Here is a 23,401-nt window from a genome sequence, read left to right as displayed (position 1 = left end):
TAGATTCTCGGCATTTATCTGACTCAAAGCTTTTAAATCAAACTTCAAGTCTTCTTTAAAAGGTAAAAAGCATACTATGGATTTGTTTTAAACAGGTTTGAGGAACATTTGTTATTCACTAGTTAATCAATATTAAAATCTGTACAACTTTCACTTACATTTGATTCTTTGCAGCTTGCCTCTGAGCTTTTCTTTCTTTCCTTTTCTGATCTGGTGGCTTAGCAAAAACAATTTCAATATTTTCTCCCTCCAAGTCTTTGCCATTCATTTCTTCCATAGCCTTAAAAAAAATCAGGTACTGATGAATACAAGAGACCTTTCACAATTGTGATTCATTTAAAGTTAAAAAGAAAAATCATTTATCATTAACCTCAGGAGGATGAGACAAAACAGGATTCTTTGATTTAAAAAGCCAGCTCTTTAATGAATATTTTTGACTTAGTTTAGTGAGGCAATCTCCCAAGGCCAATAAAGGTTAGCTTGAGCAAATTACACGACCTGAGTTTCCTTCAATTTTCTAAAACCTGATTTTAGGATAACTAAAAATCATTAGCCATTAATTAGATACCTATGATTATTCCCCCAGTCATTTACCTTGACAGCACCATCTCGTTCATCAAAATGAATGAAAGCATAATCTTTTAATTTCTTCACTCGTTCCAGTTTCCCAAACTGACTAAATGCCTTTTCTAAAATCTCTTCTGTTACAGTATTAGCCAGGTTGCGTACAAACAGCACTTTTACCTGAAATTTAAGAAACAAAAGCTTCTATATACTTCCAAACAATTAAATTTCCAAGATGCCACCACCCCAACCCTGCAAACTTAACTTTGGTCACAATCCATTAGAAATATAAACTAGACTAAATTTTCAACTCATCTGGGCAAACATTAAGGAGCTACTGAATTTAATGGGCAAAATTCTAAACAGATACCTCAAAGATACACAGATGGTGACTAAGCATAAGAAGAGATGCTCAGTATCACATGTCATTAGGGAATTGCAAATTAAAAGTGAGGTATCATTACAAACTATTAGAATGACCGCCCAAAATACAAAACACTAACACCATCGAATGCTGTTGAGAACGTTGAACAACATATTCACCGTATTAGAATGCAAAATTACACAATTTTGGCAGCTCCTTACAAAACTAAACTTACTTTTGTATCATATGATCCACTAATCACACTCCTTGATACTTACTCAAAAGAGGTGAAAACATGTCCACACAAAAACCTGCATATGGATGCTTAGTACACCTTAATTCATAATTGCCAAAACTTGGAAGTAACAAAGCTGTCCTTCAGCAGGTGATTGGATAAACTGCAGTTCATTCAAACAATGGAATATTACTTAGTACTAAACAAGAAATGAGGCATCAAGCCATAAAAAGACATGGAATAAGAGAAGGTATCTTAAATGGTTACATACTATATGATTCCAACTATGTATGTGACATTTGGAAAAGGACAAAGCTATGGAGATAGTAAAAAGAGCAATATTTGCCAGGAATGAAGGAGAAGAGATGAAGAGGCAACCGTGGAGAATTCTTAAGGCAATCAAAATATTCTGTATGAGACTATGATGATGGACACAAGACATACATTTGTCAAATCTATAGGATGCGGAACACCAAAAGTGAACCCTAATGGAAAGACTGAATTATAAACCTTTTAGTTTAGATCACTGATTATAACAACGTACCACTCTAGCAAGGATACTGATAGTGGGGGAGGCTGTGCAAGTATGGTGGCAGGTGTGCGTGGGAAGCCACTGTACTTGTTGCTCAAAAAAACAAAACACGCTATGCACAGTATTTCCTGAAGTGAAGTGAGAGTCGCTCAGTCGTGTTCTTTGTGACCCCATGGAATTCTCTAGGCCAGAATACTGGAGTGGGTAGCCTTTTCCTTCTCCAGGAGATCTTCTCAACCCAGGGATTGAACCGGGGTCTCCTGCATTGCAGGCAGATTCTTTACCAGATGAGCCACAAGGCAAGTCCTAGTACTTTCCGTTAGCTATTATTTTACAATCAAAATGGAGGTGGTGATTTCCTAATAGTGTGAATACTGCTCCTGCTAAGTTGCTTCAGTCATGTCCAACCCTGTGCGACCCCATAGATGGCAAGCCACCAGGCTCCCCCATCCCTGGGATTCTCGAGGCAAGAACACTGGAGTGGGTTGCCACTTCCTTCTCCAATGCATGAAAGTGAAAAGTGAAAGTGAAGTCACTCAGTCATGTCCAACTCTTCATGACCCCATGGACTGTAGCCTACCAGTTTCCTCCATCCATGAAATTTTCCAGGCAAGAATACTGCAGTGGGGTGTCATTTCCTTCTCCAAACGTGAATACTATGCCATCTTAAAAAGCAGCTGAACTTAACAAATCAAGTCAAAACTAACTGAAACCCTTCACAGAGAAGAATATTCAAAGCACTAAGATAAATTCTTCCAATCCTGAAAGATCCTGACTAAAAAATATTATCACTTCCTCCTAAAATACCTGAAGTAGCATCTGAATTTCTTAACCTAGAGGGCTAATGAAAGCTTAATAAGCCAAAGAAAAAAAGAATGAATCCTAAATATCTCTGTCCTCAAGAATATTTACTATTTAATATTCACAACTGATACCTCACACTCCTTTCCTCATTTAAGTGAACTCACTCTATTTGCTGGCCTATCACCATTAAAGAGGATTCTTAAAAAGACAAAGGGTGGAGTAACTTAACTGTGCACTGCACTGGTAAAGTGGTGAAGTGTTGACTCAAGAGATATTTGTTCTCATAGATGTCTCAACTGACTGCTGAAGCAGGATACCTAATAATAGCTAAACCTTGTAACTGCAGCAGCTCTGCTGAGGCCAGTACAGTTCACTATTTTTAGGAGTAGAACTTTTAACATAAAAACCATGTAATCAAATGGCACCATTCTCAAAAAACTTACAGCAATTGCTTTTTGAATCCACACAAAAATGAAAGTCATCTCCTCAGCATGTAGGCTAACTACTTCATGAGACTAATGATGCTACACAACTATCGCTGAGGGTCCATGAATAATTTCTAAACTCACCCTCCATGCACTTGTTATTTATTTCTGGTGTGTGGCCTTTAACACAGAACACTTCTCTCGCTTTCAAAGCACAGTTTAAAAAAGCACACGAAGTTTTCCTCCACTCTCTAAAGCCTTCTGCTGCTCCCACCAACACCACAAAAGAAAATCTTAACCCAACTGTCATTACCTTTGCCATAACCTCAGGATCAGGATCTTCTATAGGATCAGCCCATTCAACAGTTCCAACATTTCCCCAGACCTTGACTTTACCACTCATTAACCTACGTCTTGCCTGGGCAGCTGTTTTGTGATCTTCATATTCAAGAAAACAAAAGCCTCTGTTTTTTTTCTTGTCGTCTGGTTGGTGGTATAAAATGACGTCTGTAAGACCCTCTGAAAGGAAGCAACCATTCCAGGGAAATTAGATAAAATAAGCAGACCAAAAGATTTTTTTGCTAATATTATACTTAAATATCAAAATGAAAACTAATCTCTTATCTTTACAAGAGATAATATACTGAAAATATTGGTCCAGATATATTAAAATATATTTTTTAATATATATTTTTAAAAATACTCAAAATTCTGTCCAGCTCAAAAACACTGGTCAAGATAATTTACCTCATCCACACTTTCCCAAGTATTCCTAACGCAAAAATCTCCATTAAAAAAAAAAACGTACCCTTTTTACTTAGACCTGAGGACTATTCTGCTTCCATTAATTAGACAACAGAGAGGCATGAAATCTTTACAAACCTGTTTTAGGAAAACCAGAAATATAAAATGTTTCATCCCATCCAAGTAAAACCTAATTTTTAATGGCACTCTCCTGGCCTCAGATATCTGTATGTTTATGTCAAATGAAATAAACTATCTTAGTATTGTATAAAAATTTCAAATGATCCTGGAAACTGGTAACAGGCGGATAATTTGCTAAATATATTTTAGGCAGATAAAATTGTTTTCTTATAAAAGCCTGTCACTTGGAAACTTAAATTCAAAGACAATGTAGACTCTGCTTATAGCAAGAGTACTCACTATTCCTATAATTTGGAAATTCAAGTCATTACCTACCAAATATTTTTACTAAGAATGTCAACCAGCACCTCAACATGCATAAAAACACACAAAGAAATACAATCTTCCAAAATAGGAAGCACAACAATGATTGTGCAGATTGAGTTCAAATCCCAGACATATTCCTTACTATCTAACATTCAGCAAGTTACTTCCCAAAACCTTCTGATTCCATGTCTAAAATATGCAGATACCTATCTTATATGGCTACAGAAAAAATACAATGAGTCAATAAATGTAGTGCTTAAAACAGTGCTTGGCAAGTAGAAGTACGCAATTACCTTAAGCATTACAACTTGCACCTCCTTCCAAATAAATCCAACTTACCTGTTACTTTGCTAAATTCTTCAAGAATCTGTTCCTTGGTTTTACTCTTAGGAATAGAGCCCACAAAAAGCCTGTTGTTGGCAACCGAGATGCAGACACCAATGTGTTTTCCAGAACGAATTTCGTGATTATTATACTGAAAGGGGGAAAAGTGCACCGTTTTAAAAATACTTAAAATATCCTATGACAGGTGCTTATTACAGAAAGACACACAAATCCCATACACAAAAGCAAGACCTTTTAACAAACTAAGAACTCAACACTTAAGTTTATCAAGTATCCTTTAAAAAATTATAATCTGAGACATAGGAAGACTGTAACAACAAAACATTGATCACGTTTATGAACTAAACCAAAAATTGTCAAGTCCTTGAAATTTAGCAAATCTGGTAAGCATCAAATCTGTAAGCAGCTTAAATTCCAAATTACTGATTACACACTACTTTGTTTTCTACTTAAAAGCATCCTGCTAACTCTTTCCATGTTAAGGAAAATGGATTCAAATTGTCACCAAGCTTTCTGCCTTTTTGTTAATCAGCACTTCAATCTTACTTTTCCATCTCCTCTAACCACTCATAAAAAGTTACAATAATGATTCTTCAGCTTCAAATCCTTAAGTCTAAAAGGAGAACCTCACTATTCTGAATCTGGCTCTACATTTCCCCCCCCATTTCATTTTCATCAAGCCTTTGATAAAATTGGACAAAGACAAGTAGATTATGGTATAAGTATAGAAACAACTATAAAACTATATTAAAATGTAAACAATCTTCAAGTAACCCTAAATCATAAAAGGCAACAAAACCATAGAGGCAAAACCCAAAAAGCTCCTATCCCTGTTATTCTGATTCTTGTGCAACAGGTACATAAGATATGAGTGAAGGAAATACAGCTAAGTCAGAAAATTGATTCCTCACTGTCCCTTTCTCCATTATCTCCAGGTATTCAAAATTAAACACGAAGTTCAAACATCTTTCCCTCCCATTCACAACAGTTTTGTAGTTTTTTGCCCCCAATGACTCAGTTCACACTTGGCCAAATCTCTGGTCATCATTTTGAACTGTGGTGTTGCAAAAGACTCTTGAGAGTCCCTTGGACTGCAAGGAGATCAAAGCAGTCAATCCTAAAGGAAATCAGTCCTGAACATTCACTGGTGTTGAAGCTGAAACTCCAATACTCTGGCCACCTAATACGAAGAGCTGACTCATTGGAAAAGACCCTGATGCTGGGAAAGAGTGAAGGCAGGAGGAGAAGGAGACCACAGAGTATGAGATGGTTGGATGGCATCACTGACTCGATAGACCTGAGTTTGAGTAGGCTCCAGGAGTTGATGATGGACAGGGAAGCCTGCTGTGCTGCAGTCCATGGGGTTGCAAAGAGTGGGCGACTGAACTGACTGACTGGTCATCATGATCCCAAGATTACCTCTATTCTTTACACTTATGCCAGAGACATTTTTTTTTTTTAATCACAATTTTGCCTATTGGGAAAAAAAATATCCCATCAGCAAAACAAAGTTCAAATAGCTGGACATTAGTAAGTCCATCCTAAAATTCCTCCCACTTCTTCCCTTTCTCCACACTTGTAATCTTGGTTAATGATGTCAGTTCTTATACTGCTACGCCTCTGAATATAATGCTTTCCCTGAAACTTCACTATTGAAATCTCTTCTGCATACCTGTATATTTGAGCTCAACTAAATACTCTGCAATCCCTAAATTCTATAAGGATCAATAAAAACACCCTTCTTGTTAACACAGATCAGTAGTTCTCAACAGGCGTAGCTTTTGCCCAGGGAGGGAGGAGGCACATTTGACAATGTCTAGAAAGATTTTGGTCAACTAGACCTAGTGGCTTAACAGTGAAGAATCCGCCTGCCAATGCAGGAGAGGCAGGTTCCATACCCTGGAGAAGAAAATGGCAACCCACTCCAGTCTTCTTGCCTGGGAAATCCCATGGACAGAGAAGCCTGGTGGGCTACAGTCCATGGGATCACAAAAACAGTTGGACACGACTTACCTACTATAAACAGGCAGATTTTGGCCAACTAGAGGTGGGACTTGCTGTTAGTACTTAGTGGGTAAGAAGAAGTCAGAGATGTTACCAAACATCCTATAATTCACAAAATAGCCCAGCATAATAGCTATCTAGTCTAAAATAGTGCCGAGGTTAAGAAATACCGCCCTGGACTTTGTTTTCCCGTACTATTTGTATTTAGACCAAACACCTCTTAAAAGTAGAAATATGCAGTTATCTGCAGATAGTAGACCTATGGTTGAATCCATCATTGCATGGGATTATGGACAATGAGACTACAATATCCCACCACACAAGTAAGTTAATCTAAGAACACAATAAACTATTTAAGACATGTACATTCCCTAGATTTTTACAAGTAAGCATCAAATAGCCAGCCTTAGCAACAAATCAATGACTTTTAATTTGGTCATTTAGTCTATAATTCCAGAAGTTGACCAAAAAAAAAAAAAAAACCTAAAATCGGGAGGGGGCGGGGGGAATAGAATGGAATGCAAAGTTTTAAAAGGAAAAGAGAGAAAGAGGAGTTACTTTGAAGATGACAGAATTTGGTATCACTTTCCCTTTTCTGTATTTTTGTTTTCCAAATATTCTAAGACCAGGGGCTATGCACTTAACAATGCTGCTTCAAAATGGTGATAACTGTTGCCATTATTTTCTATATAAGCAAAGTTTCTTCCCTTCTAACCTATCCTCATAGCCCTCCTCAGGTTAATCAAGGTAGGGTAGGTAGAAGGTATTTAAAATGACAGTAGTCTGGAGAAGGCAATGGCACCCGACTCCAGTACTCTTGCCTGGAGAATACCACGGATGAAGAGCCTGGTAGGCTACAGTCCATGGGGTCGCTAAGAGTCAGACACACTTTCACGCACTGGAGAAAGAAATGGCAACCCACTCCAGTGTTCTTGCCTGGAGAATCCCAGGGACAGAGGAGCCTGGTGGGCTGCCGTCTATGGGGTCACACAGAGTCGGACACGACTGACGCGACTTAGCAGCAGCAGTCTGAACAAGTCAGACCTGGTGGGTTCCCGGGTAACATCAGAGGTAAAGAACCTGCCTGACAGTGCAGGAGATGTAAAAGACACAGGTTTGATCCATGGGTGGGGAAGATTCCCCTAGAGAAGGAAATGGAAACCCACTCCAGTATTCTTGCCTGGAGAATTCCATGCACAGAGGAGCCTGGTGGGCTACAGCCCATGGGGTCACAGAGAGCCAGACACGACTGAAGCAACTTAGCATTCATTCATTCGGTCTGACCAATAGGAAGCTATGAATATTTAGCAGGATTTACAAAGAAAACTGTAACTCTTCATCCACATTTTTTTAATTTAAAAAATGGAGACATTTTTAACTGACCCATAGAGAGTAAACTGGTTCTCCAGTGAAGTCATTAAAGGAAAAAAGACTCTCTGGGCATATTGTCCAAATAAAGCAAAAGTAAACATTTTCAAAGCAGTATCCGCATCTACAGATTAAGCATGTACTTTTACATGTATATTTGAATTAACTTTCCTTACTCTAGCATTTTTAAGGCCAATCTATCATCTTAAAGTTAAAATTAAATTTTACATCCTAGCAGGTAACAGTGACTGAGATGGTAGAAAGGCATTACAAACAACTGTTCTGATGCTTACTAGAGATTCTGATTTAATGCTGATAAACCCTTAGTCTCAAGGGTTAAGTAATCAGGACTATATGATGATATCAAGATAAACAAAAAAATGTGGTCTTTTCCAAACTCTAGGAAAGTTGGCACTGAAATGAACAAGTTTTAGAAATCTAGCTTTCAGATCCAGTAGCACAGTGAGGTAATCAAATAAAACAACGATGAACCAATATAGTTTCAGTATTTCAGAACACCAAAATGAGTTGTACAGCCTGGAACATTCCCATCACCCAGGCTCAAAAACACCAAGTCACTCTTTCCTTGCCTCATAGCCAATCAGTCAACAAATCCCCAGAAACTCAGCAACCTCAGATTTGGAATCTGATCCAGAAGTAGTTGCTCAGTCCTAACTCTCCTTATAGCAGCAAAACAGCTGCCTCCCAAGCCTATCCACTTAAGTCTGCTTTACACTAAGCAGAGTCAATGAGTCAAACCCACTTCCCTAAAAATTCTCCAATGAATCTATTTCCTCCTCCAAATGAGGCACTTCACATACCTACACACAATGCTTACGACTCAGTCCTCTTTGCTTGGCTAATCATTCCTTCTCTGAAATTGGAAAGTGCCTCCAGGAGTGTCACAAAATAGTGACATTCATAACACAATACAAATGCAGGCTAAGAATGAAGAGTCTAGAGTAAGCTGGAGACTATTCTAACACTTCTAAACACTGGCTTCTATAACACGCAGTCCAAGATTATCTCAGCTTATTTGGCAATCATACCACACTACTGACACACTACAGTTTGCTTATGAGTAAGTTGTGTATAGGACCTGACTTTCAACCCCACTCAATTCCACCCTTCTGATATAAACTACTATCCCAGGCTATCAAAATCTTTTCAGATCCTTATTTTGTCATCCCCCATAGCATTTATCACCACATGCAAATTCAAGTCACCAAACATTTCAACCAGTCCAACTATATACCCTCATTCAAATCACTGATAAGGAAAAAAGAAATACCATCTATAACATATTTACATTATGCAACCTACACTAACACTCAAACTTTCAATGGCACCATGCAACTCAGTCCAGTAGTCAATGACTACTGCCTTTTAGCATTCACTTTAACAAGTTTCATCTTTCTTCCCACAAAACACTGCTTCAACTCAATTCATCTATTTCCTTCACTTCCCTCCCTACTCAAACCTCTTTAGGACAAAGCCTTCTCTAACAACCCCAACTCAAAGCAATCTATCCCTTCATCCTTCCTTTACCCTGTGACCCACCAGCTTCCACTTTAATTAACTGTAGTTAGCCTCTAATGTTGCAGAAACCCCAAAGTCAAGAACTGGATCAAACTACTTGTACGCTCATAGTAAAAGTTTTCATGTTATTCACAGTAAACATTTGCTAATTGCTACTTAAAATACTTTGTGGACGTCTCTTAGCTGCATTCATCGAATGCACTGATGTATACAACCACTGTGGTGAATAAACCATCAGTGGCTATTAAAGTCACAAATCTTAACATGTAAATATAGGTCAGTATTCCAGTCTTCGCCAAGAAGTTTTTTCAGTAAGACACTTCCACTGTAATGGACCATAATGGGCACTTGCAAAGCCAGTTGCCTTGGGCTCCAATTCCAGAAGCACACATACAAATACACATACACACCTGCCTGCGTTCCTCTTGGACTTTGTGACAACACCAAATGCTACAGAGGACAAAGTGTCACCCTCCCCATGAATCTATGTTAATCCCTAGGGCTGATGGTAGCAGAGAATAATTGCAAATGAAAGCTAAAAAATCTTTCAATAAGACAGCACTAGTCAGCCGGTCAAGTTATTTATCCAGTACCTATTCTACAGTGGCACTGTTCTGAATGTCAGGGACGCAGAAAAAGAGTAAATTCTCTGAAGGGAAGAGTGATGCAAATCATCTTACAAAGTCAAGAAATAATTTTAAGTACATCAAATATTATTTTTTTTAATCATGTTCAGTACACTGTCATGGGGCAACTGGGTAGTAAGCCTTTATTAGAAAGGCCCTCTAAGAAAATCTGATCGATAAGTAGGTAGCAGCTGGGCTAACTGGAGGAAGTGATGGAAAGCACAGAAGGCAACCTTGAGTTGGAAATGGTCATAGCTTTGGAGGAGGACAAAAAAGGCAGAGTATGGATGGAACAGTAATAAAGAAGAGAAGGAGAGAGGTTAAGCAGAAACTTTATCAGATAGAGCCTTGTTTAGAAGCCATTATTCTCAGGATGGGAATGCTGCGATCTAACCTACATGGCTAAATTATAAGACTGTAAAGGGGCAACGGAAAGCAATGAGACTAGCTAGGACTCTTCAAATGGTACCTTAGACTAGGGTGTTAGCAGGAAGATGGTACAAACTGGTTAGATGCCAGAAATAAATTTGGCAGCAGAGAAGACTCACACTCAACACCTTTTAAGACCACCTAAACCACTACACAAAGAATTGGGCTCACTGGCAACATAACATATATTGCTGGTTTAAACTGTTATGTCCAGTTAACAGTAAGAACATGCTAAATATACTAAACCTGCATGGCCTTGGGCAATCCACCCAGTCTATTTATTCACTGTAGAAAGAAGGTATTTCACTTACCTTGAGAAATGGGTTGCAGTGGTATTTTTTTTTTTGCAGTGGTATTTAAAAGTAATAATGTGGCACAGAGCACAGCTCCTGCGCCTTAACAAGCAACAAGTGGCAGCTATTAAACACCTTCCCACAAATTTAGATCTTGCTTCCGCAGCTAGACTATCATCATTTAGAGATACATTTTCTTATTCCCCCAAATACAAGGCAAATGTTAGCTGAAAACAGGGTGACTAAGAAGTTTGCAGTTGCTTTTTAACTTCATGTCTCTTCAGCTGTTAACATCAACCCATTTCTACAAGTAATTCAGATGCAAATTTAAAATCTACATTTTTTATTGGAAGTCACTGCTGAATTATATGTATCAAAAAATAAGACCAAATATAAACTATCTCAATCTAAGGTATTTCTCAAGATACTCAAAGTATAGGAAAACAAAAAGTGATGCTGCTTCAATCTTGTCTAATCTATAATCTAAAAGACATTTTCTCAACTCTTGATTATGTACAACTAGAACAGTTCAACTACCTTATATTAAAATTTCTTTGATAAAGCTGTAACTCAAGTAGACTTGTGATATGACACAACTAGGTACGGTCTTCAAAATATGGTCCCTTAAAAAATACATTTGGGGTGTAACTCATATCCAGGAATCAAAACAAGATAACATAAAATATCCAAATCAACTTCAGTTTTTTATTTCTCTAGAATGTTTCATTTCCTCAAAAGCCTAGTCCTTTCTTTTACTGTTGTACTAAGGCAAGTCTCCCAATTCTAAAACCATAATCCTACCTATGGTAAAACATCTTTTCAGAAAAAGCCGTAAGAATACATCCAATTCATCCTACTACTAAGACTATCTTTGAAAAGACACTAAAATGCAGAGCCTCCTATTGATTAGAGAGCAAAAAGTAATCATTCCCCCAGATAAGGACTCAAATTCAAACCCAGAAAAAAAATGTAAAAACATTTGTTTAAGAACTGTTCCTAGACCAATCAAAATAGCTGTTTGGCTATCTGGAAATTTCTACGTTACAGTCAAAAACTTAACTGTTATTAAGACTACTCTAAGCCTACAGCAATGCAATTTTGGACTATATTATGTTAAGCCAAGGCAACTGCCCAAACTGAAACATATTTCATGTGTATTTATTGGCAATCAAAATTGTCATGTTAGGACTGGATTATGTATCTTCTTCTAACTATGTTTCTTTACTATAAAGATTCTGAACATCACCTAGAAATACTCTAGTGAGGACCTACCATAATTGGTGTCTTTTGGCAGCAAAAATTTAGTCAAGTATTGGTTTAATAATTCCTATTAAAAAATTAATAAATACATGTATCATTACTTGTAACACTAAGTAATCGCACCACTAAACAAAACTAAGCTTTATGTATTACCTAGTAAATAAACTGGGTCTAACATCATTAAATTCTACAAGAGCTTTTTGTAGTGAGATAAGATAGCTCATTGCCTTCTCAATCACTCTACATTTCCACATTAAAACTTGCCGCTACTTTATTACTATCTGGCAAAATGTTCTTTTAGATTCAGCTGGATGATTTCTACAGTTTATCTTTCCAGAACCCTAAAAAGTCCTCAATTTTACTTGAACTGTTTAAACTAAAATCTTGACAGTTCACAGTTACCACTGAATGGAACACCAGAGAGCTATACACTCTCCCTTCTGTAACAGCATCCTTGGAAAGAAGGGAAAAGTCAGCCTTGATTTAAACAGAAATACCCCAAATCCTGAATTCTCTATTCTTCCCAAGTAGCATACTTTTCTAATGTCAACCTTACAATATTCAATTACACACCCCAATGGAGAGATGCAAGCTATATAGAAAGCTAAATCAAGTGTATTTGTTTCCTTTTTCTCCTTAAGGCTTGCCTTAAAATGTGATATAGATGACAGTGAGGAAAGAAAAAATAAAATTCAGGAATAATCAGTCTAAGAATTTCAAGTTTGCTTAGAATTACCCATATAACATGTAAGTCAGACAGTGCAAAACAAACGTCTGCCATAGTGAACCATTTACAAAAGTTCCTCCGCAGCTGCACTTTTTGATATATTTCTTGGATTGAAATTAACTTGACATCTTCAACTACAAAATGTAGAAACCACTTGAGTCACAGAATAAAACTAATTTGAAGGAGTTATATAAGCCATAACTTGAAATACTAAAATTCTTTAAATTGGGAAAATAGGTCCTCACCTGACATCTGCTATTTTTAAATCAAATACTGCCATTCACCATAAAATCACTTATTTCATTAACTAAAATGTTATTATCGCAATGTCTTCATGAAACATTTCTTAAAAAGGGATAGCCAAATATGGCCCAACAGGAGCTCTGTCTATTACAGTTACTTTCTTACACCTTTTAAAATTCCTAAAATTTAAAAAAAAATCATTCAGCCAAATGTTTCAAAGAACCAGTAACTATAACTCCACCACACTACCTTATAGGTCCTCAGACAGTTCAACTATACCCGCAAAAGATACTGCTATAACGTGTACATAGAAAATGTGAAAGACTGCCTAATCAGCACTTCAAAAGCATTCAGTTAACACAATAAGAAAAGGCCTGGCTTTAATTAAAAATAGCAAATGTGAAGACTAAAAAACTCACCAGTTTAACAGCCTCCTGAGCTGCTTCTTTTGTACAAAAAGTGACAAACGCATAACCTCTATTGAGACCTGTTAGTGGATCCATCATTAAACGAAGATCCCATATAGGTCCAGCTTTTTCAAACAATGGAACAAGTTCATCCTCAAACAGATCTCTTGGAATCTTCCCCACAAATATCTGTAAATTAAATATGCAATAAAAACCATGGAAAATTTCTATAAGAAACCAGACACATGTACATTTACTACAAAGGGTACAAGTTTTTAGTTTCTTTACCTCAGTGCCAACAGAAGGCTGCTGACCTGAATAAACGGAATCTGGAGGCGGTCCCCCATACTTCCTCTGTCCAGTGGTCACATCGAGTGTGTAGCCTGTTCTTTCCAAGAGTGCCTTAAAAAGTTCAAAATGTCATTAATATATTTCATTCATAAGACCACACCCATGCAGCAAGCAGTTATGAAAAAATCAATTTTGTTCAAATCTTTCCATTTATGTTGGCAATATTCCCTACTAACAGGTTTTTGTTGTCTGTTTTAGAACTCTTTTAATGTGTGCTTATAATTCATAATATGCCCTAATTTATAAAAGTTTCAGGATCCTGGTCAAATTATTTTTTGGTCTCCAATTACTGAGTAGTGCTTAGTGAACAACACAAAATATTGATTTAACAACTCTCAAGGCAAGGTATATCTATTGCGCCCTTCTAAAAAATGACTGCATAATTAAGCTGAAATTCTCTCCTGAAGGAGGAGGTAGATAACTTATCTCTTCCAAACCTAGCTTTCTTACCCAACAAATTTCCCAGTAACCCACACTCCAAGGTACCTACTGCCATTCTAGGGGTTTCACCAACCTTTACAAATTACACTCCTCCATCTAAATCCACAAACTTAAGAGGAGATGCAGGAAAAATAACCTCTTATTCATTTGACATTCAAGTACCATGCTTCACAGGACAGCATGGATCACTCAGAAAAAGAGCCAAAATAATTTTTGGAAACTTTATGAAATTGCAACACGATATAATCTCTACACATTATCTCCCTAAAAGTGAACTGTTAAAATTTATACAACTTATATTTAACTCAGAGCATAAAAAGATTCTTTTTATCTCTTATTATAAGCAGAAGAGTAGAAAGTAGTCATCCACTGTTAGCCTAAGGAAAAAGTTAGATTATTCCTTTTCCACCATCTCACCCACAACGCGCAAAACTAGTTTTCTAAATAAAAAGAATCTAATAATTAGCTGATAAACTTTGAAATAAACTAATAGCAAGCACATGAGAAAACATATCAGAATGCTGTCAAGTGATGGGGGGAGGAGCACTTTAGTTCTTAAATGAAAAAGACTGGACAGATTTTATTTCTACCAACTCTTTGCGACCCCATGGAGGTAGCCTAAAAAGCTCCTCCGTTCATGGAATTTTCCAAGCAAGAGTACTGGAGTGGGTTGCCATTTCCTACTCCAAGGGATCTTCTCAACCCAGGGATCAAACCTGGGTCTCCCACACTGCAGGCACACACTTCACCTTCTTAGCCAACGGGGAAGCCCTTATTTCTACCCAAAGAACATTAAATAGTTATGGAAAGATATTGTAATTGATAAGAACTCTATTCCTCAACTCTCTTAACAAAAAAGTCCACAAGCTGGTACATGTTTTGAGTAGTCTTTTTCTATTATACCCAAATATACTTGCTTAACAATGCAATATTGGGTTAGTAACAAAAATAAACTCAAACCTCTTACTATCACATAAACTAATTAAATGGTTCATCTTCCCTTTCCCCCATATGCAATCCCTGTGCTTCTTTTACTTTAATGTTTATATGACCCAAATAGTTTATCTGTTTTATGTCAATCCATAAAAACAAAAGGAAACACTTATTCCCTCTGAAAAATAGTCTATAAAAATGTCTGATTTCTTGCCACAATTTAAGTCACACTGAAGCTTTACGCCACTCCCTTCCAAAGACAGAAATGAATGTTTCACAAACTAAATTTCCAACTTTTTATAAAATTTTAATAACTTTCAGTGTAGATTTACTTACAACTGATTTAATTACAATGGGTAACAACTATATATTCCATTTCTTTGGAAAAACTAGATTTATAGTTCAGATACAATTCACTCATTTGAAAGCCTCAATTTTATACATTAACTACTAACTCCATACTTTCTTCTTCCTATACCATTAAAACACAACTGACACCCACCCCTTCCTAATAATTTATTTTCTTAAAACTAGAACCCTTGGTTCAAGAGCAGGGGCAAACTATGTTAAGAATACTACATTAAAACTAGTATGACCATCATATTTTCTATGAACCAAAAAATCAACACAAGTAAAAAACACAAAGATCAAAAGCTAGTTGACTTTACTACTATGTGACTTGGGTGATGGCAAACAAAACTTCTTCTCTCAGCCTCAGTTTCTTCATTTACATGTCTACAGTAAACAATTTTTTCATTAAAAGCTGCTTTTAGAAATGAACAAATTAGCCTTAAAAACCCACACTAACGAATGAGGAAGAAGGCAGTGTTAAAATACTAACTCATTTAATGTGGGGGCTTGAGAATCCTAAAGAAAGCAGTCAACTGCTAAATGTACACTCTCCATCAGTATGGGATGAGCTGATTCCCTCCCCCTTTTAGTTCCACTGTCAGGTAATCTGGACCTGCAGGTTTCATATGAAAAATATGGTGACTGTATTCCTTTAAATCTTTTATTTAGAATACCAACAGAACAGATTTAGGAAAGAATACATGGATAACAAGAAAAATTTCAAAGTTGTTTAGAAACAGAAACTGTTAAAGGCAGGACACTTCAAAAAATAGTAATGAGGAAACATTAACAAATTATCTCATGGTCATTACCTCTCAACATTACAGCACACACACAAGGAATAATTTCACACTCAAGGAATATTTACCCAAGCTAGAAAATAGTCAAAACAACAAACAAAAAACTTTAAAAACTGAAAGGAGTAAAAAAGAAACTTTTCAAAGACATACCTTAATTTTTGCTTCATCTGGTCCTTTGCTAGAATCTGCAACTTTGGTCCCCTGTTTTTCTCTCTGCCTATAAGTCTTCATGACTCCACATAAAAAGGCACTTTTGTTCTGCGAAGGAATTTTCCAATTATTTTCAAGAGTAAGTCTTAAATATACCTAACTGAATAAAAGTCAAAACTACTTTTTTTTTTTAACACTCACACCAAATTAACATTACCTGAACATGAGAGAGATCACTGTCTTTAAACTGCTGAAGAACTGCCAATGCGCCGTCTTCATTGAATTCTTTTAAAGCTTCGATAGCTCTTTCATCTAAATCGCTATGTGCCACCAGCCCTGGAGAAGAAAAAACTTAATTAGTTGTCAACTTTTAATATTTTTAGAAAGTTTTTTTTTAAAAACCATGTTTGCCAATGCAGGTGCTAACTACAAATTCTTCCATTCCTCTTTATCTATATAATGAAAAACACACATACCTTAGCCATTATGAACTAAAGAAGGCCTGTCAACCATACTTAAAATAATGAGTCAACTTTTTTATCTTATCCTAAGTCAGGCAGTTCTGAACACCGAGTATTTCTAAGGTAAATACATAGGCTTACAAATTCTAAAATCAACCAACAAAGTACCAAGCATGACACAGGAACCTCCACTCAATTTCAAATACCACTAAAAAAAGCAACAGCAACACCGAGACAGACAGACTACAAGTCTACAATTACCAAGTTATTTAACCAGAATCCTACCATAAAAATACCCCCAAAAGTCACACAGCCTGCTCCCAACATTCAACAGCTGTTGCTACCTGCTACCATCATATACTTAACCATCTGGCCATCCAGCCTTTACCACCTAACCCTTCCTTCTTCCCTCCCTCTACACACCTTAACCTCTAGCTCACAAGAACCTACTAGCACAACAAGGCAAAACTCCAGGTCCCACACTTCTTGGAAACCACAAAAAGTTGCTATTTTAGTTCAAAGCCAGAAATCCAATAGAAAAATTTCATAATGTAATTTTGCAAGTGTTAGTTCTTACCTGCAACGTAAATTTCATCTAGTTTTTCAGCAACTTTCTGTGGTAAACCAGCATCAAGCAATGTCTGAAAATTTTCTGAATGGATAACTGCAGAAGTAGTATCCATGGGCTCTTCAGTACCATTTCCATTAACATGTTCTGTAGCCATGTTTCCAGAGATCTGTTCAAACGCAATAAGCAAAATTAAACTAGGGTCTTCAAAAAGGGTAGAACAATATGAGAGCCCCAATCTTGACTTTCTCTACCAATTTCTACACCAGAAAGCCTATACATCCCTTTAAACAGGCCTTACTTTAAAGTCACTGTCGCCTGACAAGCCAGATTTGGAGCGCGGGGCACCGAAGGACGGATCCACTACGTTTTTCCTTAGCACCACCCCTGACTCACCTGCTAACACTCCCTAGGAAAAACCACATTACAAATGGAGCCCAACCAGCACGAGGACAAGCCAGCGTGCCACATGCAACTGTGCCCGTACAGAGAATGAGGTGTGTGTGGAGCAAGCAAAGCTGGGCTTTTCCCTCTCAAAGGTAAACCCCCAAAGTGCGCGCTTTTCCCGCCTGCCGCTTAAAGATCAGTAACAACAGCCAGCGAAGAACAAAGCGCTCACACAAGCTACCTTCCCACCTCCCCGCTTCTCCACCCTTCACCCCCGCACCCCAAAGCCCGCCCCCGACTCCGCACCCAGAGCGGCAGCCTCACCGCCGCGGCCACCGGGAACCCATTAGAAACACGTGCTCCGCGCCTTCAAATGTCCTACAACTTCCTTCAACGGCAACCCACCGAGTCCCAGGCCAAGACGACCGTCACCAGCTCCCGACAGCAACCCAAAGCCGCGGCTGGAGCCCCCAGCCAGCAGCAGCAGCAGCAGCAGCACCTCGCCCCTCGACACCGAGGCCGCGGCGGCGCCAGGCCACAGGCTCTCCCCGCCCCCCAGCGCCGCCGTCTCGGCCGTGACACATGGCTCTCTCTCTGCCCCGGGCGCCGGCGACCCCCGGCCGCCCGCGCGCCCAGCCGAGACGTGCGCCGTGGCGCACGGTACAAGCCCCCACCCCTGGCCGGTCCTGGCAGTGACTGCGAGGCGCGGGCCGCCGGTGCCACCCGCGGGCCGGTGCCGGCAAGCCGGCGACATGAGGGCGTTCCGCGAACTGCCCCATGCCCGCCAGACCCCAAGCACCACCCAAGCCCGCCGCGCGGCTGCGGGACGGAACCGGCTCCTCTCCGCCCACTCCCGCGCCGCGGCGACGGCCACGACAGCACCAACTCCGCCGCCGCTCGCTGTCCGCGCGGGCCACGGGGCCGCCTCCTCCCTGGAGCGCCGCAGACAAAGCCCGAACAGCGGCAGCACATGGAGGGGAGGAGGAAGTGACGGCGCGGGCCGCGGCCTACTCCTGAGCAGCCCCAGTCAACGTGCTCCCCTCTCCCTTGGAATCCATTTTCCAGAAAAGCCGGTTTCTCCCCGCACCGCCCTCCCCCAGCTCACTCCACAATGTCACGGAGCTCCCTTCCCAGACCCGGGTCCCAGCGGTCGTTACCTCCCCGTTGGGCTGCGGCGGAGGAATCCTGTCCGAGGAGATCCGGTTGCGGGCAACGCGTGCTCGCTGCTCCCTGTGTCCGGCGCGAGTGGAGCTGTTGTAAAATGGCGGCCGAAGCTCACGCCGCTGGCAGCAAACCCGATCCAGTTCCACTCGCCTCCGAGCGCGCTCCCGGTGCGCGCGCGCGCCTCCGCGTGACACCCCCCCCCCTTCCCTCCCCTCCCTCGCGCGTCCGCTTCTCTCACTCACTCTCTCAGCTCCTGCCCTCCTCCAGCTCCTCCTTCTCCTTCTCCCACCACCACCAGTCTCCGTCAGCCCTCTTCCCTAGGCCCTTCTTCTTCCCCTCCCTGCTTCTTTCTCCCACCGCTCGTACTGTCGTTCGCGGCCGCTCAGGCACAAGTGGCCGCCCTTCCCCTCCTAGATGCACGCTTGCTCACTCGCTCCCTCCCTCGCTCGTTCTGTCGGCCCCGTCCCCCAGTCCCTGCCGAGTCGGCTCCTCTCTTTCTCTCTCCCGCGCTGACGTGACGACGTAGCCGACGCCTCGGGACGCGCGCCCGCGGGTTCCGCCCCCACTCCCCGCCACCCTCACTCCCCGCCACCCTCGCTCCTCATCACACGGGAGGGCGCGAGACCCCGCCCTTCCGCTCCGGCGGCGGCGGAGGGGCCAAGAGTGAATGAAAGGCCCGCCCCTTCCCCTCCCGACACTCCCCCTCCCTCTCCCCTCCGGGTGGGGCGGGGCGGGGCGGGACGGGCCGGCTCAGCGTGTCCCACTCGTTCTCCTTTGTCAGGAGACAGGCATCTCCCCACCCCGCCCCGCCCCACCCCCACCGCGGCACCACGCGCACGCCACCCCCATCGAGCTCCCGCTCGCCCCACCCCCCGTTCAGTCCCGGGCCAGCCGGGAACGGGGCGGGGGGCGCGGAACGCGATCGCAGCTGCCCTGAGAGTACCCACCCGTCCGTGCGCGCCCGGCCCGCGCCCTCGGCGCCGCGGCCGCGTAGCCGTTCCAGGCGGTGTCCACGCCGCCGCCGCCCCGCGCTCTCCTCGCTCGGGAGGCTGCAGGCGCACGTGTCCCCCGGGGCGGGGCGAGGCAGACAATGGAGCGGCGGGGGAGGGGAACGGCGCGGAGACCCACGGACCTTTGGTCCACCTGGCTGGAGGGACCCGAGTGCAGGAGTCGCTCCGGGATGACTGGGTCTCCGTTGCTGGACAATGGGAACTCCTGGGCCCCAGCCCACGTGGCTTCCCTTCCACGGGAACCTCGGGCGGAGGGAGGGGCGCCCGGGGCTGGGACGAGGAAACCCCGGCTGCTTTTGAAGGGGGACCGGCTGTCTCCAGTGGAGCAAGGAGCTGCTCCCGCCTCGGGATGATACGAAAGCCAGATTTGGAAGCGAAACCGCTGGGTGGTGAAGAGTTGTGCAATACTCCTTTTCAGTCCCTGGCCTTTTAAGCAGTTACGGGCTTCCTCGCAGCACAGTTTGAGCAACTTGATGCAGCACAAAGCTGCGTGCTTTGGGCAACTGTGAGGCACGTATCTGTTTCTTTTCGAAAAACTGAACTGACATTTCTTCTGTAACCGTGTACTAGGTACAAGAAAGATAAGACAAAGACATTTGAATTTCAGACGCGATGTGGATATTAATTTTACTTAATGAAGCTGTAATGAAAAATAGGAATAGTGTCGTTTTGATTAAAAAGCAAGCTTATTTTAAAGCGCTTACTGGTTCCCTAAACAATCTATTCTATGACGACAAATCAGTGGTGCAACAAAAAGTTAGATGACTACTCTTCAAAGTGCTTAAACACATCATATGTCAAATTATTCTCATTGGTGCCTGGATGAAGGTATAAAAAATTTTAAATAATTTGACAAGACCTGCCACACTGTTTAACAAAGATCTGAGCTCTTCATTACCTAAAATTTCTTACTGTCATACCTGGTCCTGCTATTGCATTCAGTTAATTCAGCAATAAGAGTTTTAGTTCATAATTCGAAGGTCGTAGATAATGTTATAAATGAAAACAAATAACCAAGATGTTTAATACAAAAATACAATCAAAACTGAGCAATCCTATACATTAAAGAATGAAAATAATCAATCTAACCATCCAACACTTTCTTTTAGACTTTTCTGAAGATCAACTTTCCTTTAGAAGAAGAAAAGTGCCTTTACCTAGGTAATGTCGTCCACCAGCTGACCAGATCCCCCAAACTGAAATCTCTAGTTCTTCTTCCACCCGGAATTCCTTTGTCTAACCCACCCACCCCCAGACCTTTATGTGGGCGTTCAGTTCAGTTCAGTGGCTCAGTCCTGTCGTGTCCGACTCTTTCCGACCCCATGAATCATGCCAGGCCTCCCTGTCCATCACCATCTCCCAGAGTTCACTCAAACTCACATCCATCAACTCAGTGATGCCATCCAGCCATCTCATCCTCTGTCGTCCCCTTCTCCTCCTGCCCCCAATCCCTCCCAGCATCACAGTCTTTTCCAATGAGTCAACTCTTTGCATGAGGTGGCCAAATTACTGGAGTTGCAGCTTTAGCATCATTCCTTCCAAAGAAATCCCAGGACTGATCTCCTTTAGAATGGGCTGGTTGGATCTCCTTGCAGTCCAAGGGACTCTCAAGAGTCTTCTCTAACACCACAGTTCAAAAGCATCAATTCTTCCCCACTCAGCTTTCTTCACAGTCCAACTCTCAAATCCATGCATGACTACTGGAAAAACCATAACCTTGACTAGACAGACCTTTGTTGGCAAAGTAGTCTCTGCTTTTTAATATGCTATCTAGGTTGGTCATAACTTTTCTTCCAAGGAGTAAGCGTCTTTTAATTTCATGGCTGCAGTCACCATCTGCAGTGATTTTGAAGCCCAAAAAGATAAAGTCTGACACTGTTTCCACTGTTTCCCCATCTGTTTGCCATGAAGTGATGGTACCAGATGCCATGATCTTCATTTTCTGAATGTTGAGCTTTAAGCCAACTTTTTCACTCGCCTCTTTCACTTTCATCAAGATCAACTTTGCAAAAACAGCACAAGATCTTTGTCCTAATGATCAGTCTCCAGAGTTCCCCCCTCAGTGAATGTCCATCACTTGCATCCAGCAGCGTTAGCTGAAAGCCGGATTCATTCAGGACAGTATGTGCTCCCTCAATGCCCCCTCAGTCAAGTTCTGTAAATTTTGTCTTCTTGATCTGTTTCTTTCTATGTTGCAACCAGGGGATAAGCTACCATCACCTATTGCCTGGACTAGTGATACAGCCTGCTGATTCATCCATCCTTGAAGCGTTCCTAAACCATTCAAAGCTTGTGTGTGTATGTGTCTGTCTGTCTGTCTGTCTGTCTGTCTTTTAATTGCAAATGACTCTGGAGCATCTGCTTAAAGCCCTTCATTAGCTTCCCAGTACACTTAGAACCAAATCCTTAATTAGATCAACAAAGCCCTCTATCTGATCTGCCCCACACATCTCCCCAGCCAAATCTCTGCCCCCTTCTGAACTTTCCACTGGCCTTCCCTCAATTCTGACATTTCTCAGGATGGCACACACTGAGCACCTAGACAGAAAGCTGGTCAGAGATGCCCTGAGCAGGCCTGAGAAAATAGCTGTCAGGCATGCTCTCCGGTTGACATCCTGTTGAGAGAAGCAATAGTATAATTTTCCTCCTGACCTACAGAACTTATTATGAATTTTTTTCAGTACCTACAGTAATATCATGGCACAGTCCTAACTCCTTTGCAACGCTGACTCAAGGTGATTTCATTGTTGTAACAAATTTATTTCTTAAATGCAGACAAAGAGGCTCAGGACACTCTTATCTCTTAATATTACTTTTCTTGTTCCTGCTTTTGCCATGAAAATTAGTGAATATATTTTTGGCTTGATGCCAAAGAATTACTACTGTTACTGGAACATGGGGAACTCCTAATAATTCTTTAAAAAATAAACTGGTAGATAGATTCATTTGGTACAGTAGGTGCATTGGGCTAGATTGAAATGTATATGAAAGATCTGACACAAGAAAGTTCTCAATAAATGTGTCCTTACTTCCCTGAATCCTCTTTAGTACTGAACACAGGATTTGATGCTCAATAAATATTTACTGAATGAAACCAAATGATGATATGGACTTCCATGGTGGTCCGGTGGTTAGGAATCTGCCTGCCAATGTGAGGGACCTGGACTTGAACCCCGTTCTAGGAAGATCCCACATGCTGCTGGGCAGCTAAGCCCATGGCCCCAAACTACTGGGCCCACACCTGGAGTCCACGCTCCCCAACAGGAGAAGCCACTGCAATGAGAAGCCCACGAACCACTAGAAAAAGCCTGCACACAGCAAGGAAGACCCAGCACAGCCAAAAATAATAAATAACGTGCATATGTCATATGTCCCTAATAAGAAAAAACATGATGATAGGCTGAGATGCAAACAGCCTTGATACTAACC

At 41.1% G+C, this 23,401-nt stretch overlaps 1 protein-coding gene across 8 annotated transcripts in view; it reads right to left on the bottom strand.

Moving 5' to 3' along the window:
* Positions 1-20,369, bottom strand: part of SYNCRIP (synaptotagmin binding cytoplasmic RNA interacting protein) — a 30,362-nt gene extending 9,993 nt beyond the window's left edge. For 3 of the 8 annotated variants that reach the window (XM_069598330.1, XM_069598333.1, XM_069598328.1), the window contains exons 1-10: positions 19,910-20,369; positions 17,421-17,580; positions 16,600-16,718; positions 16,383-16,490; positions 13,645-13,758; positions 13,369-13,545; positions 4,455-4,590; positions 3,238-3,443; positions 595-744; positions 159-280 (exon numbers count right to left, since the gene is read on the bottom strand). In XM_069598330.1, coding sequence (XP_069454431.1) covers positions 159-280; positions 595-744; positions 3,238-3,443; positions 4,455-4,590; positions 13,369-13,545; positions 13,645-13,758; positions 16,383-16,490; positions 16,600-16,718; positions 17,421-17,568 — 1,280 coding nt within the window. In that variant the 5' untranslated portion in view covers positions 17,569-17,580; positions 19,910-20,369. Of the gene's footprint in view, positions 1-158; positions 281-594; positions 745-3,237; positions 3,444-4,454; positions 4,591-13,368; positions 13,546-13,644; positions 13,759-16,382; positions 16,491-16,599; positions 16,719-17,420; positions 17,581-18,955; positions 19,569-19,909 lie in introns of those variants that run through there. The other 5 variants (XM_069598329.1, XM_069598332.1, XM_069598327.1 and 2 more) reach the window with 2 other exon arrangements.
* Positions 20,370-23,401: the final 3,032 nt, after the last annotated feature.

The sequence above is a fragment of the Ovis canadensis genome, chromosome 8 (assembly GCF_042477335.2).
Source record: "Ovis canadensis isolate MfBH-ARS-UI-01 breed Bighorn chromosome 8, ARS-UI_OviCan_v2, whole genome shotgun sequence".
Classification (NCBI taxonomy): domain Eukaryota; kingdom Metazoa; phylum Chordata; class Mammalia; order Artiodactyla; family Bovidae; genus Ovis; species Ovis canadensis.
This window is presented reverse-complemented; position numbering and strand designations above follow the sequence as displayed.